At 35.9% G+C, this 15,594-nt stretch overlaps 2 protein-coding genes, 1 long non-coding RNA gene and 1 pseudogene across 3 annotated transcripts; 1 reads left to right on the top strand and 3 right to left on the bottom strand.

Annotated features, from left to right (window-relative positions):
* Window positions 1–209: 209 nt before the first annotated feature.
* On the bottom strand, window positions 210–6,855 carry LOC117910584. The gene is made up of 2 exons (XR_004650708.1): window positions 6,790–6,855; window positions 210–3,125 (listed from the first exon to the last, which is right to left on the bottom strand). It is a non-coding gene; the product is annotated as an uncharacterized LOC117910584 (long non-coding RNA).
* Window positions 6,856–10,584: 3,729 nt separating this feature from the next.
* On the bottom strand, window positions 10,585–12,192 carry LOC117910588 (annotated as a pseudogene).
* Window positions 12,193–13,068: 876 nt separating this feature from the next.
* Window positions 13,069–13,786, bottom strand: LOC117910587 (putative RING-H2 finger protein ATL21A). The gene has a single exon (XM_034824683.1). It carries the CDS (start codon window positions 13,729–13,731, stop codon window positions 13,069–13,071), a length of 663 nt encoding a protein of 220 aa, XP_034680574.1. The 5' UTR covers window positions 13,732–13,786.
* A 726-nt stretch (window positions 13,787–14,512) lies between these two features.
* On the top strand, window positions 14,513–15,452 carry LOC117910582 (LEAF RUST 10 DISEASE-RESISTANCE LOCUS RECEPTOR-LIKE PROTEIN KINASE-like 1.2). The gene has a single exon (XM_034824681.1). It carries the CDS (start codon window positions 14,637–14,639, stop codon window positions 15,423–15,425), a length of 789 nt encoding a protein of 262 aa, XP_034680572.1. The 5' UTR covers window positions 14,513–14,636; the 3' UTR covers window positions 15,426–15,452.
* The last annotated feature ends 142 nt before the right edge of the window (window positions 15,453–15,594 follow it).

Below are 15,594 nucleotides of genomic sequence, written 5' to 3'. Positions count from 1 at the left end.
AACATTTCAAAATCATGGGAGTTGTGAAAAGTGTATGCCGAAGAAAATGGCAATGAATTTTATTGGAAAAAGGATTTTTCGGGAACCTAAAAAAAAATGCTAAGGATGAAAAGTAGAAGAGTTGAAATTATTTGGAAAGTTAAAGATTCGGAAGATTATGTGCAAAATGGAGTTTGGGATTATTTAGGAAGTTGGAACTTGGAAAACCATTTGAAAATGGGGCTAGGAAATTATTTTGAAAATCAGGAGATGATAAGAGAGAAGATGCCACGTGGTCCCTTGATTGCATGCCAAAGATGGCCATGCAAACTAGAGACACGTAGGGGTAGGCCTCAGTCTCTCAGAGTTTCCTCAGTCAATTTCTCTACAATAGTACATCTCATGACTCTTGCAGCAGGAAGCCTGGCAAGGTCCAATGGCTTCTTCTTTCTTCTTGGAAGGCCTCCATTCCCATTAACACGAACAGGAGGGCAGTTTGTTTCAAGAAAGCCGTTAACGTCTGCACCGAGCTGCTTAAGACCTGTGATTAGATCCCCAATTGGTCTTTCTCTCATGCGCAACACCCCGTCAATTACATGGCTTGCATTTCCACCAACAACTGTAACTACAGCTGTCAATGGACGCATTGTTGTTCCAGCATTTGAATCCAAGTCGCGTTGAGGAGAGGACCACAACCTCTTCATATTACACGCTATCTCTGTCACTGTCACTTCCCATGAACATCCCTCTGACCGGTAATACCAATGTTTCGATGTGACGACAATGCACCCAGCTTCCAAGGTATAATGGGGCCTCTGATAATCATGTCAGCATCTAAAACCACAATCCGATCAACATCCTCTGCATTTTTACTATGTTTAAGCCAATGGGTGATTCCAGCTGGTTTATTAATTGCAGGATACCAGTCTCTAGTTATGAGGTGGCTGTTCATAGAAGGAACCTCCAATGTGGGAGCCAAATTCATCTCTCTGTAATTCTTCTTCTCGTCGTTCGTACAGCTGAGGAGCCATGTTATAGATCCGAGCTGTCGCACCTTCTTGAAGCTGTGTATGGAACTCACTGTTTTTCCAAGTAACCCAAGCCTATAAGTACGCTCCAGACCAATAAAATACCAGCATTGTGGCTTGAATGCATGAGTAAAATGCAAGAGAGCCTTCTTCCCCCTCTCACTACCACTTTCAACCACCAAAAACTGAGCATGGAAGTATGCCCCCACCCCCAGTTATCAACAGATAAAAGACTGAACAACTAAGGCATGTACGTTGTTCCCTCACCAGCAAGTGCGTTAGCAGCAGTTGTAGCAAACGTGCCCGATGTTTTCCTTAACTTGGCTGCAGCAGCAGCCGCTATTGTAACAGCTACTGTGGGGGATAGGGAGTCACGTGCATGAATGATATACATGTGGGGGGATAGAGAAAGGATGAGTGGGAAATGGGTATTGTGGAATGTCAAAGTTGAGAGGGTAACAAGATGGAAGTGATAGTGGATGGAATGTGAGTTACCAAGTATTCAAGTAAAGTGATGATGGGTATGGAAACGGGCATTTGAAGAAAAATGGGTATGGGTGTGTGGTGTGGTGTAGTGAGGTAAAAGGTGGGAAAGTGAATCAAGTGGGTTGGAAACATGAGTGAAAAATGGGTTTAGATGGATATATTAAAAAAATGGGTTTACCATGCACGTGGTGTAGAGAATGGGATGGATGAAAGATGAATTTGATTAGTGGATGGGCTATTTCCTTTGAAGGATTGGCAAGGATTTCCATGTCAAGGACCACAAAGTTATGGGTCGGAGGCTGCAGAAGGAGTGTCCACTGAGTATATACCGGTCTTGTTTAGGTTTCATCAACACATCCTTCTCTTGACGAAGCTTTGCTGCTTTCATGTAGTCACTTTCATCAAGAAGAAATTCCATTATAGTAGCTGATTCAATCTGGCCAGGATGGTGTTTCAGCTTATGAGCCAGTGGACCCGTAAACTCAGGCTTGCCATTCATCACTTCACAAAACAAAGCAGACAGAACCTTTGTAAAGAGCTCCAAGATGTTGGCATCAAAACAAACCGTTGCGGCCACCGTTGACCCAACAGCAGTCCCATTCACAAGTGTCAGACCTTCCTTTGCCTACAGCTGAAATGGCAGGATCTATAAATTCAATATCTCCTGCACTAGCAATATTTTTGCTTGGAATATGATATGGGTTTCTCAACAAGGAGGATACGTCAAATAAATGGTTCCCAGATATTGTGTCAAAGGCCTGCTCTGTTCTTTCATGAGAAGAAAAACCTGGGGGTGGTGCTCTGCTGGCTGACACGTTCAAGGGCGTTTACAAGCGCATCATGGACTTTTGTGGGCAGTTCTTGGCTATAGTTGAGTGCTGCATTGGCCATCTGCTGGTAGAAGTATAGCAATGAATGAAGCTTGGGGAAGCCAAAGGATATAGCAACAAGACCTCCTTATGATGTGATCAATGAAGGAGAGTGGGGTGACTGGGTTCCTCTTCCATTGAAGCGTTGAGAGCACCAGAAAATCCATTCTCTAAATTTGTTTTCGCCTCAAACACATACTCGTTGTCTTCCACTTGCAGGTCTGAGAGGAGAGGCACTTGGGTCTTTTCCACCTTGGCAGCCAAGGAGAGACAAGTCACAACTGCTAACTGGATCATCCACGGCTTATCTCTTTGAGAATGGAGGCTTGAAAGGAGCCTATCCAAGTAGTTAATAGCGAGAAACTCAGTTACTGCTGAGAATTCGTAATGAGCATTGACCTTCATCATCCACTCCAGGGCCTGAAGCCGAGCTACAGCGGGAGCACCACCCATCTCACCATTGTCGGCACCGAGACTCGCTTGCTGCTCTTCTTGGAAGATGAGAGACAGAAACTCCTCACCTTTCCAGAACAAATCGAGTCCAAAACAGAGCATTCATGAACACAGTCCGGTTAACAACTCCTGCTTCATTTAAACCAATGGGTGACTCCAGCTGTTTTATCAATCACAAGAGGCCAGGCTCCATTTCTGGGATCTTCACTCGTAGAAGGAACCTCAAGAGTGGGAGTCAAAACAGAGAGTCGGAGGGAAACACCCATGCACATAATGGGGAGCAAGAAACAGAGAACACTCTGGAACGAAACTTTAAAAGAGGATAAATAAAGACCAAACACTCAACTAATATCAAGAAACCCATTTCATTGTTCTTTAATTAGTGGGTTTGAAGGCTGATGGATTAAACTAGGAAAACATCTTAAGATAACTAAAATAAATAAATAAATAAATAAATAAAAGTCCAAGATACAAGAAAGTTTTCAAATACGAAACAAGCAAACACACCACAGTCAGGTTATTCTTGAATGAAACCAGAGAAATAGAGAATGAAGCCACAATGACCAAACACAGCAACCCCACCAACAATGCAAAATAATCACATGAACCAGAGAAAACAGAAGTATGATGATCGTTAATAACCTATGAACCCAGACAATCTTACCTAGTCGTGCTCTCCTCAAGCAGGAAGTTTTATTCGCTTCAAGCCAACCTTCTCTGCTCAGTTCTCGCTCTCTCAAAAATCCCTCCAAACGGCAGCCAATAGCACCACCCCCTCTCACAGTTTGCTGCCCTCCCCTCCTCACAATGTTGTCGCTTTTTTTCCTTTTTTTTCTTTCCAGCCCACCTCTTCAGTTTTTTTTTTTTTTGCCGCCCCCCTCCTCTCCAGCAGCTTTCTCTTCTCCCCGGCAAAACTCTCTCTCCCTTTTTCCTGCTTCTTTCACTCAAAAAAAATATCTTCTAACGGCCAGACGACACCACCTGCAGCTGCCAGCCTCCCCCCGACACCTCCATGCAGCTGGCAGTCCTCCAAAAATCTCATAACTGCCTGAAGAATCACTTTACAGGTGTCACCACCTAGTTTGCCTCTCAAATCCACTACTTGATCCTTCAGCAGCCTGTCAAGAGGCACCACGCGGCCTCCTAAAGCTGCTCCACCTGGCAAAACTTGCTACAACAATGACCTCCCAAAGTGGGGGTCTACAGCATGACACCATGAATTTCTCAACTATGAATTATGCAGAAAAGTTGACAATGTACGTATTTTTGGAAGAGCACAACTTAATTGTTCTGGTTCTATCTTGCCTGACTGACTATAAAGGTCACAAAGTTGTAAAGTCAGCATTATAGAAAATTAAAATTTTATAAATAACCATTTAGAAAGTTTATCCACTTTTATGGGGCCTTTCTTTAGGGTAAAGCTACATGCTTTAGAGGCAAAGGATGCAAGCAAATTATCTGAGGAAGTGGAGAAATCCTGTATGGAAGAACTAGATAATGTAAGTGGAGAAATCCCGTTCTATTAGTTGACTGCAAAGACGCCAACATTGTGGGGCGGTTGATGTGTCCAGTCAATGTTTTTTAGCACTTTCTCCCAGTGGGTAAGAGGTGATACTTTACCTAAACCATTTTTTGGACCCAAACCGAACATTTATAACGAAAAGCAGAACTGATTGTTCTTAATCTATAGTCTAATAAAAGAGCGAGACGGAGAGGAAAGAGACCATCTCCACCAATGTTGAGGAGGCTCTTATTTGCCGGTTTTGCAGCCATTTTTCTACTTCTGTTACTCCCAACAACTTGCAAAGCCAAGCTGAATCATCATCTCTGTCACTTTTCTTGTGGGAATATTCCGGATATAAGCTACCCTTTCCGACTGAAAGATGACCGACCCAGGTGTGGAGACAGGAAGTATGAACTGGCTTGTGAGAATAATCGCACAATCTTACACTTGTGGGAAAATTTTTTGGTTATCATTTCTTTGATTAAATGATTTGTAACTTGAAAACCAAAAAGGAACAAAGAAAAAAAAAAAGCAAAAAGGAGAATGATCTACCAAAAGAAAAAAAGATGAACCCCAAATAGTTAGTATAGATACATTAAAGCCTCTTCCACCAATCAATTAGGTGAAATATGGGTTCGAGGGCCAAACATGATGCAGGGCAAAGTTTGATCAAAAGTTTGTGTTAGTTCCTCTTCACAACGATTTCTAACAACAAGTGACCTTATTTGAATCTCTCAATTAATTAGGATCCATTCAAATTGAACCATCTTAATTCATTTAGAAAGGAAACATGGTGGTTAAGACATCAATTTTGGTTAAAATCAAATTATTAATGTTTTAATTTTGCCTTGTATTGACTTGTGAAGCCAAACAATGTATTCCAAATCAGACTGCTTAATCTCACAAGTGGCTTGCCTTGTGCTGTGGGACCTCCTAAGCTAACCCTCATCTTGCTAACATCTGATTTGCCAAATTAGGCGGATTAGACCTGTCAGACATGTTATAACATATAACTGAACACCTAAGATTCAAAGTTTGATTCTTTCAATTGGTCTTTCAATGAGACCTCTATGACATATGTGAAATATAAAACTGCTTTTGAATTTTGTATCTCTTTGTACCATTGAGTTTCAAATATTCTACATTAAGGAAAAGAGGTGCTCAATAAAAGAGAATGAAAGAATGGTAAGACTATCATTCTCGGATATTTATAAGCCAATCTTGACTATTATACCTTGATTTGTAGCTAACTCTCTCAGGATGTGAATTGCCTGAGATATGGTGGCCTCAAATGAAAATAGAAAGGAAAGGGAAAAACCAACCAGAAAGAAAAGGAATTTGATAATTACTAAATTGTCAGGAAGAAAAAGCAAATGCCTTCAACCTAGTAGATAAAATTAATAAAATGTCTCTCCTGTAAGCATCAAAATTTCCACTCAAAGAACAAATATCAAGCTTATGTCAATCAGCTGAATTAAAAATGAAAAAATGAGCCTAAAAAATCAATTCCTAATTTTAAGAAGTTAGATAATCACAAATTGCATTTGCCCCATACATGAGATAACAGGATTTGTATAGAAGTAAAAGAATGGTTGGTGAAAAACAAATGTTGAAGTCCATTTAAGATTACCACTTGAATCCTAAGAAATGAAAATTGAGGGAGGTAAATTAGGAAGCCTTTTCCCTCCTTCAAAATTGCATAAACCCCAAAACCTATCAAATTTTTCTCCTGAATAGCAATTATACATGAGATAAATATAGTTAAATGACATGAATTTCAACATCTGAATTTTCAGATTTTTGACAAAATGCTTCTAGGCGATACCCATTAATTTCGATAAACTTAATATTCATTTGTCCCCTTCTTCTTAGTGTTTACATGAAGAACAAAAGTAGTCTAAGGGGGTTACTTTGATGGATTCAAAATAAAAAATAAATAAATAGATAAATAAAATGAAAAAAAAAAAAAGGAAACAAGATTAAGATGAGTCAAAAGTGTAGCATCCTAATTAGGGTGCAAAATGAAGAGTTTTGCTCTATCCGAAGCTTCCATAGCCTTTGATTTCATTAGGTGCAGACAAGGCACTATAATAATAGTAGACTGCATTGAATTTCTTCATGTCACTAAAATTTTCAACTTCATCTTATGCACGGAAGACAAAAAAAACACAAAAGAGAAGGAACACGAGCAATCATTGCTTCCAAGCTAAGCTTCGATGCACATGAAAATGGAAAGAAGAATAAGAGTGCAGAGATGAGGTATGTGAAAGTATGGTGAGGGATTGATGCTCATAACAATTAGTAAATATATACCAAGGAATCCAAACACAAACCCTAACCCTAACCCTAACCAGAAAAAGAGAGATGGGAGGAAATAGAAGTGATGAAAAGAAACCCAATTTGAAATCAAAGAAAGAAAGAAAGAAAGGAATAACAGAGTGTGAAGTCGTGGAAGGAATCAAAAGAATACCTGGAAGATGTGGGCGATGAAGTGGCTAAAGAAATTGGTCGTTGAGCGAGTTGGTCATTGATCTAAGCCCCTCAGTGATGAGGATGTCAGTGACGACAACAATCTAGTCGGATAAATATACAGTGATGAGGATGGGTGTTATGGCTTTGGGAGAAGAGTTCAATGGTCTCTAATGGTGGCTAAGAAGAGTGAATGATAAAAGACATTGCTCTCAGTGGGTTCAGCAGTCTAAATTGGGCAGGAGAGATAGTGCTTATATCGTGGCTCTATGGTCGCGCACAAGCCCATGTAGTTGTGCCTATTGGGCCATATATTGCTATTAGAGCTTTTATAGCAGCAACCCAGCCCATGTGGTTGTGCCCATTGGGCCTTATATTCCTGTAAGAGCTTTTATAGCAGCAACCCATTCCTTCCCCAGCTATATGAGCTTTTATAGTAGCGATCCATTCCTCCCTCAGCCATAATGATGCCGGAATTTATAATGTTTTTTTTTTTTTGGCTCAATTTACCATTTGACAACATACATGGAACTTTTTCTGAGAAAGTTCCATTCATATGCTCTACTACCCTATTTTGCTTTTTATAAAACAAGAAAATGAAAGATTTGTTTGAAAGCTATTTTTTTAAATTGAGTATTTCTCCAATCACTTAATGTTGTAGAGTTAAGTTGTCTTTTTAATTATTTTTAAGTTTAAAATAAGAAATTAACATTCATAGCCATTGGTATTGTATTTTGTTCTTTTTTCTTGAGTTAATATAAATATCATTTAAATATAAAAAAAATAATTATCAAAATTTATCTAAATTTAAACAAAATTACTACAAATACTTTTTATTTTTGTACATTGATTTCAACAACCAATATTTATCTAATTTTAGATATTTTAATCCTTACTTAATATATGGAACTACCTAGAAAAGAATGAACAAGTGGTCTACGTGATTATCCCCAACATTAAATTTCTATTTTATCTATAAATTCAATTAATATTCCAGTATCAACAATGGTCAAGTCTTCATCAATCTCACGCACAAGATTTCTAATTGCACAAATAGACATAGTAATAATAGCAATTCATATAAACAAAAAGCTCTAGCCCAAATAGTTTGTGTTGACCATAAAGTTGCCTCCTCGGCCAAATTGGGCTCTGATGATGGTAGGCCTCAAACGTGTTGGGCTAGCCCAAATCCAAGCTAGCTAGCCTTGCCCTGCCAGCTAGCCCATGGGTCTGCTGGGCCTTTAAGGACCAAATACTGCATATTAATTCTAGAGACCCTGTCTTTAAAAACTGAAAATCTGGTCTGCAAACGGAGCCCTCTCAGGAAAGGCAAACCCTAAAAGTAAGAAAGCAAGAAGCAATTGGACAATTGTTATTGTTTCTTTTTTTGTGGGGAGGATGGGGTTGGGAATTTCTGTCCCCTTCTTTTGCTCATTTCTATTGTTGGAATGCTTATGCTTCAGTTACAAGTCATAGTTTATTTTCTATGATGACCACTTAGTATATATAAGGAATTTTTAAGAAAAACATTATTTCATGTGCTCAATTTCTTATGAGGTTTTTGGATAAAAACTGAAGTTAGAAACTCCTAAAACTAAAGCTATATTTAGTTCTTAGAAAATTTGAGAGAATACGATGAAAAGAAAATAGAGAAAAAAATTAAAAATTAAATTTAAAATTAATAAATTATATTTATATGTTATTTTAAACTCATTTTACACATTTTTTCCTTTCCTACACGAAGATAAAGACATGATATTCGGGATTTAACCTTTGAATATCATTTTTGATAAATTTAGCTTAATTCCCTGCTATCCTTTTCCTGCAAACTATCCGCATTACATCCATCATCAAACGTAGTGCTTCATTTTTCAATTTGGTGGCCTTTATGGTCAGTTAAGCAAGACAAAAGCAAAAAAAAATTCCCTTCTCCCTTTCTAGAAATACACTACCTACTTTTCCATAAAGATGAAGCTGAGTTGAGAAGGTCATGACCTCTTCCCTCATCTAGCCTATTCCACATTGCTCATTGTAAAAGAATTAAAGTCCTTCAAATGCAAGGAAAAACCTTCAAAAGAATTGACTTACTAGATATGGAGATAAAGAATTTGCAGTAGGGTAAAGAAGAAGAAGAAGAAAGAATGATAATTTATAGTTTTCATTACTACCTTAATAATTTTCAACTAGAATTTTTTTAAAAGAACTAAGAAAACGTTCCAAAGTTTTTTTCATTATTATATAAATAATTTTTCATATATTATTAAAGAATAAGGGGTAAACCCTCATTTTACTTTAATAGCTTAAAAAGCTAAAATTTATCAATTAATTTTTTTTTAAATCCTACAATTCTAAATTTGTTTTAATTTAGTCTTAATTCTTTAGAATTTATATTTTAATTTTGTGTCATTTTTTCATTGAAGAAGAGTATTTTGTTTGGTATATCTCCAAGTAATTATTATTTTTGTTTAAATTATTGTTATATTATGGAAAACATAAATAAGGACACGAAAGTTGTAAGAAGAAAATGGAATAAAATAAATAAATAAACTTATAATAAAATAAGTTTAAGTAAAGATTTAATAGATGATAAAGAAGAATTAATTTATCAAATAAAATTAGAAATTTTGAAATAATGGAACAAAAAAATTTAATAACAAAAATAGTTACAATGATTGCTATGCTTATAATATAATTAATTACTACAAACAAAAAAATTAGAAAAACACAAAACAAGGAAATAATTATCTTATTGGGCTGCCATGATCAAATTAGGTCTGTATCAGGCCTAACCCAGCATGACTAGCACATGATCCAAGCTCTGCCTATGGACCTACCATTGGGCTTGGCCCAATGAAACAGAGTAGATTGTTCCATTGATTTGATGTTCTAGCCTAAATGCAGTTAATCTTAAACACATGGAGGAACCCTCAGACTTCTCGGCTAAGACAAGCTTGTTTGCATCAAGCTCCTCAGCCACTGGGCTTTTTGTTGTTTAGGTTAAACAATATATACCATATATTGAGAGAGTTTGAGTCTATTATTATTATTACATAATCTATTGAGTCCATGTTTTTTTCCTTTCTCAACGATTACTACATGGTCACATATCATATGGCTCATTTCTCCCACAATCTAATATTTTCGTGGTCTAGTACATATGATCCATTGGTAATTTGTATTGATAAAGTTCAAGATCAAGCATTCACCTGACTCTCTAACTCCTTTATTGTTAGGATACCTGCCTATCTTCACCATTGATATGGTGTCATAACCAAAGTGCTACTTAGCTAGCAGCAATCTAGTGTTTCATGCAAGGAGTAAACACATCGAAATCGATCTCCATTTTATTCGATGCAAGTTCTCCAACGAGCCTTCACCATTTAGTATAATTTAGTCATTACATAACTAATTAGGCTTACTTCTCAGTCCAATAAAAAAGTGGTAAAGGTAAAAATAAAAAAAAAATAAAAAAAAAGAAACAAAAGAAACTCTATATGGGTGTAGTGGATGGGACTCTTATTTCCAAGTTTCCTAGATCTAATTCTATTACTATTTCGTGCAATACTTTCTATCTTGAATGTGATGAACATTAGTTACTCTTACTTGATTGAAAGGTGATCTATAGAGTTGTGTAGCTGAACTATAAATTGGGTTGTGAGAATATTCTTGGACATATTCATTAAAATTTAATACACAAGAAATACATTACATGGGAATAAGAACTTCTAGAATCTAACATCAATTGAGCCACTGGTATAATCATTTTATACAATCATATGTTCAATTAACAGAAATATAAATAAAAATGCTATGATGTTGAACAACTACAATATGAATTTTTATTAAACTATACATTCATAATAAGTTGAACATATAGACAATTATTTTTACTCTAGTTCTGAAATTATTGCCAACTCTTGTTGAAAAACTCTACCTGGCTTGCTCAAGTTTGTTGGAACTGTTGAAGCAAAAGGGTTAGGAGGCATGGTTAACTTGTCTCCTTCTCCTTCCAACATTTGAACCACAATTTTCATGGAAGGACGATCGACTGGACACCACTGAATACATGAAAGTCCCACAATTGCTAATTTCTTTGCAATCTCAACATCTCCTTCTTCTTCAATTCGAATATGCAATTCTTCCCCTATATCCAAATGATTATAAATCCATTCTGGGAAATATACTTGGCTAGTACTCTCCACACTAACATCAATGTTCTTCCTTCCTCCAACCATTTCAAGTAACAACATTCCAAAACTATAAACATCTGACTTATAAGACACATTCCCAAATTCCTAGATAACACTTCTGGAGCGATATAGCCCATTGTTCCCTTACAATTGTCATAGAGACTGCACTTTGTTCCTTGGAGCACAATTTGGCTAAACCAAATCAGAAATCTTTGGATTAAAGTTGTGGTCAAGTAAAATATTATGAGGTTTGATATCAAAATGAAGGATTCTTTGATCACAACCTTGATGAAGATACTCAATTCCTTTGCTATACCTATAGCAATTTCTTGAAGTTCTTCCAACTAAGTGAATAGTTCTTGACAACTTTTGAAATATGAACTTCTCCAATGACTCATTTGGTAAGTACTCATAAATTAGAGCTCGTTTAAATCTATCAGCACAAAATCCAACTAAACGAACTATATTAACATGGTGGATTGTACCCATTGTTGCTACTTCATTAATGACTCTTCCCCATTTCCTTGAGAATTGTTAAGGATTTTACGGCAACAAAACTTCATCTGAAAGCTTCCTTTGTACACTGTTCCATATCCTCCTTCCCTAATTTATCTTTGAATTGACTCGTAATCCTTTTAATATCAGCGTAGGAGTATCTTGAGGGTTGAGAGCTTCATAGTCTTCTAGAAACTTTTTAACCTTTACTCTATTATCTCTTTCTACTTTATTTGAGCTATAGACTCGATAAGCCACAACAATTACTAACATGAGAAGAAAGAACCAAAGATTGCACCTGCATAATAAAAGAAGAAAACTTAAACTTTTTATTTAAATAAATAGGTAAAATAACCAAATAAGAATCTTTATCTCTATAATAAAATATGTATAAATAGAATATTACTGTCACAATTATTTTCTTCGATACACCTATAAAAAATTAGAAAAAAAAAAAGTAATTAGCTTGTTATGCTTTTGGAATTAATAAAAACATGCTAAATTACATGTTCATGTGATATGATTTTAATCTAATTAATTTTATTCTAGGCTTCAACCTTATCTTTTTAGGTCCCTTTCTTGTATTCTATGGTTCATTTTTGAGGCAATACCAATTCTGCTACTAACTCTATCCTAACTTATAGTGGAAATTAAAACATACCCTTCTAATCCCTATTATGTATCATAGTTTATGTTTCATAATACCGTATTGTCTTCATGACTCCCTAAACACAAATTCATCCAATTTTATGACAAAAATAAAAATAAAAATAAAAATGAAACTCTATGTAAAAGGAATGTGAAGAAATCTCTATCCTTATTCTATACCATTATATACAGTGATCCAATTGGTAGGTACGATGATACTTGGCGATTCGATTGACCATAACATCGAACTTCTCATGTTAGGTATAAGGGAAAAGTCATCTATGTGGATAACCATTAAAACAGAAAATGAATATCAATTGTATTACTTTGTATTTTAGGTTCACGTCCTTGGAAAATAAGAAGAAAATAAAGAAAATATTAATTGTAAGTAGGTAGGAAAGAATCCATTATAAAAGAACTTTTAACATTTTCTTTATTTCTTAATTTTCAAAAACTAAATCCAAATAAACATTTAACTCTTTGTTCAATAATTTCCCTTAATTTTATTGAGCGCTAAAAATTCAAAGAAAGAAAAGAAAAGGCCTTAGTTTGGATCCATTAGTTTAGCTCGATGTTTTGAGGTGAATGCAGAAAACAATATATTACTTTAACCAAAATTCATCTAACAGGAGTTTTAAAATGTAAAAATTATTTTCACTAATTATTTAAATTATTTTTTCAGATTTAGAGATTATTTTATCCCTTGTAATCAAATTATTCTCCTTTCTTCTTCTTCTTCTTTTTTTTTTTTCAGATTTTCAAAATCCCAATAAAACGCAAATTCAATCAGCAGAATTTATCAGCTCATATTCTTTACAATGGTTTTTTTTTTATTCCAAAATGGAACATTTGTATATTAAATCATAGTAGAGGATATGAGGTGAGCATGAAAGATGAAAGAAGATGAATGGGGAATTAAGATGCAGAGTCTCTTTACCTTAATACATTCAGTTTCTGTTCCCTGCTATTACTTTCTTCAGTCTGCATATTTTTCCTCCTTCTGGGCAGCTTCCACATATTGATTTCGACCACTTCAAAGAAAATGCACTTCCATTGAACATAAAATCCCCATAATCTCGATTACCTGGAGCTGAAGCGTTGTAAAGCCTGCGGCAAGAGGATAGGTCCAAATATTGGACAGGTTCGTAGGACTCAACAGCATAAACTGGGTTACCAGGGATAGAAAGGCAAGGGATGGACTGATCATAACCATATGATTCTGTTTCGTCTGAGGAACAATTGAAGAAGATGAAGTCCTGTTCAAATTTGAAGTGGAAGGGGGAGGCAGCTAAATTGAGGTTTCGAAGCTGTCTCGCAAGGCAATTATCCGGGTCCTGGACAATGATTTCCCTGGATTTGTAAACTATTTTCTTCACCAAGAGCTTTACCGAAACTGGCAGGTCTAGCATGGTCTGATTATTCTCAGTGCAAGATAACTCAAATCCCGGATATCCACAGTGGTGTGGCTGGTGTTTTAGACGGAAAGGGAACTGGATGAGTGGACCCTGGTCGCCACAACCATTCGATGTCATGCACTCATCTCGGCCCCCTCTCATCTCCACAAACAAGGTCAGAAACAAGAACAAAAACAAACAGAGATATCGATCCATTTTTATGGAAGGAATTTGTGATTTTTGCCAAGGACAGAAATCTCTGGGATAGGAAAGAAAGTGGAAAGGGAGATACAAATATGGCGAGGAGATTAGCCTGAAAATTTATAGAGAAGAATTGTAGGAAGGAGGATTACTGCGGTGGTACATTTTACTAATAGATTTTCACTTTATAACAGTGTCCTTTCACCCTGTATCACATGTATATGTTTATTTTGTCTCTTTCAAAATGTAAGTATTCCATTTACTTTATACATATAAACATTTTTATGTAAGTCACATTACCTACTCTAAAATTTAATAATACTTGATTTTTTCTATTTAAATCTAAATGGACCGTCCTGCTTAATTTATTTTGTATGTTTTTTAAAAATCAAATTTTGATTTAAAGTAGGCATTTGTTTAGAACAAATAAACTTAAAATACAAATAATAAAAAACTATATAAAAGTATAGAAGTTTAAATTATTGGAAAAATGGTAACTTAGCATGATACCGTACATAATTCATTATTTGTATAAGGTTAACTTGGTATACATTATGGCCCATGTCGAGGAAAGTTGCTAATTAGGTAGAAAGATCCCTTTTAAAAAAAAAAAAAATTCAAATATTACCATTTCAAATATAGTGATTCTTGATTTTCATTTTCATTATGCTAATTCAGAAGCCTCTAATGATTGAACCTGATCATGAACAAAGGGTGGGTATGCGTTTCTTCAATGTGAAGTTATCCATACATAGAAAAATCAAAATAGTTGAATATAACAGTCAATAAGGCTCATCTGACACTCTTTCCAAGTTGCAGGAAAATTGGGACCACAAGCCTGTTGGGGGATAATTTGATATCTCTCTCTTAAATTAAACATAAAACTGGAGAATTCCAACTCCGTATCTCTCTCAAATGTTATGATGTTTAGAGAAGCAAAACTTGTGGCGTTAGCGCTCTTCCACACTTTCTTGCTTGCAATTTGTGCTGCTAATGGAAACCAGACTTGCAGACCCTCTTCTTGTGGAGAGATTCAAAACATCAGCAACCCTTTCCGATTGAAAGGTGATCCATCTGGGTGTGGTTATCCTGACTATGAATTGGTCTGCGAAAACAATCGTACTATGGTAAACTTCTGGGAGGGTCAGAAATACTATGTTGCTGATATCAACTACGATCACTCTACCATTCGGGTAGTGGATCCTGGGGTCGAAAAGGGCAACTGTCTCTCAACTCATCTGTATTCCTTGTCATATTACAGCTTGAGTTCATATGATAGAAATTGGGAGGAAGTGACCAATACAACGGTTTTGATGAACTGCGAGCAGCCAATAAGTGATGGCAACTATATTCCTATCACTCCTTGCAACAGAAGCAATGTGACTTCATCTTCCTCACAAGCATATGTTTATGCACTAGTCGGAGATTTAAACATGGAGGTGGGAGAGATTAAGTATTCATGCACCATCCTCAGGACTATTGCTACTCGATTCTTGAAGCACGGCAATCTTTCAATGTCAGATTTGCAAGAAGTGCTGCTTCTGGGGCTTGATCTTTCATTTTTGAGCTTCCGCTGCAAAAGCGAATGCGAGGTGAAAGGGCTAGACTGCGAGCGGAATTATAGCAATTATACCGTACAGTGCACCAAACGTATGAGCAATGTTTATTTTTATCCATTCATGTATTTATTTTGCTTCAACATTTTATAACTAATAATATTTGCTTAATTGGTTTGATCTTGCAGCTCGGTACTCTCTGCAATGGTTCTTTTTCTATATCAGTGAGACTTTGGGAGTTTACTTTTATTATCTTTCATGTTCATTTTTACTTCTATTATCTTTCTCATGTTAAATTCAATTTATGTTGTTTTTCTGTTAA

Source organism: Vitis riparia, unplaced genomic scaffold, assembly GCF_004353265.1.
Source record: "Vitis riparia cultivar Riparia Gloire de Montpellier isolate 1030 unplaced genomic scaffold, EGFV_Vit.rip_1.0 scaffold783_pilon_pilon, whole genome shotgun sequence".
In the NCBI taxonomy this organism is placed as follows: Eukaryota; Viridiplantae; Streptophyta; class Magnoliopsida; order Vitales; family Vitaceae; genus Vitis; species Vitis riparia.
Note: the sequence above shows the minus strand (reverse complement) of the source record. Positions and strands in the feature narration are given on the sequence as shown.

Bases quoted from the DNA above. Each gene is read 5' to 3' on its own strand.
- LOC117910587 (XM_034824683.1), bottom strand. From the start codon at position 13,731: ATGGATCGATATCTCTGTTTGTTTTTGTTCTTGTTTCTGACCTTGTTT.
- LOC117910582 (XM_034824681.1), top strand. From the start codon at position 14,637: ATGATGTTTAGAGAAGCAAAACTTGTGGCGTTAGCGCTCTTCCACACT.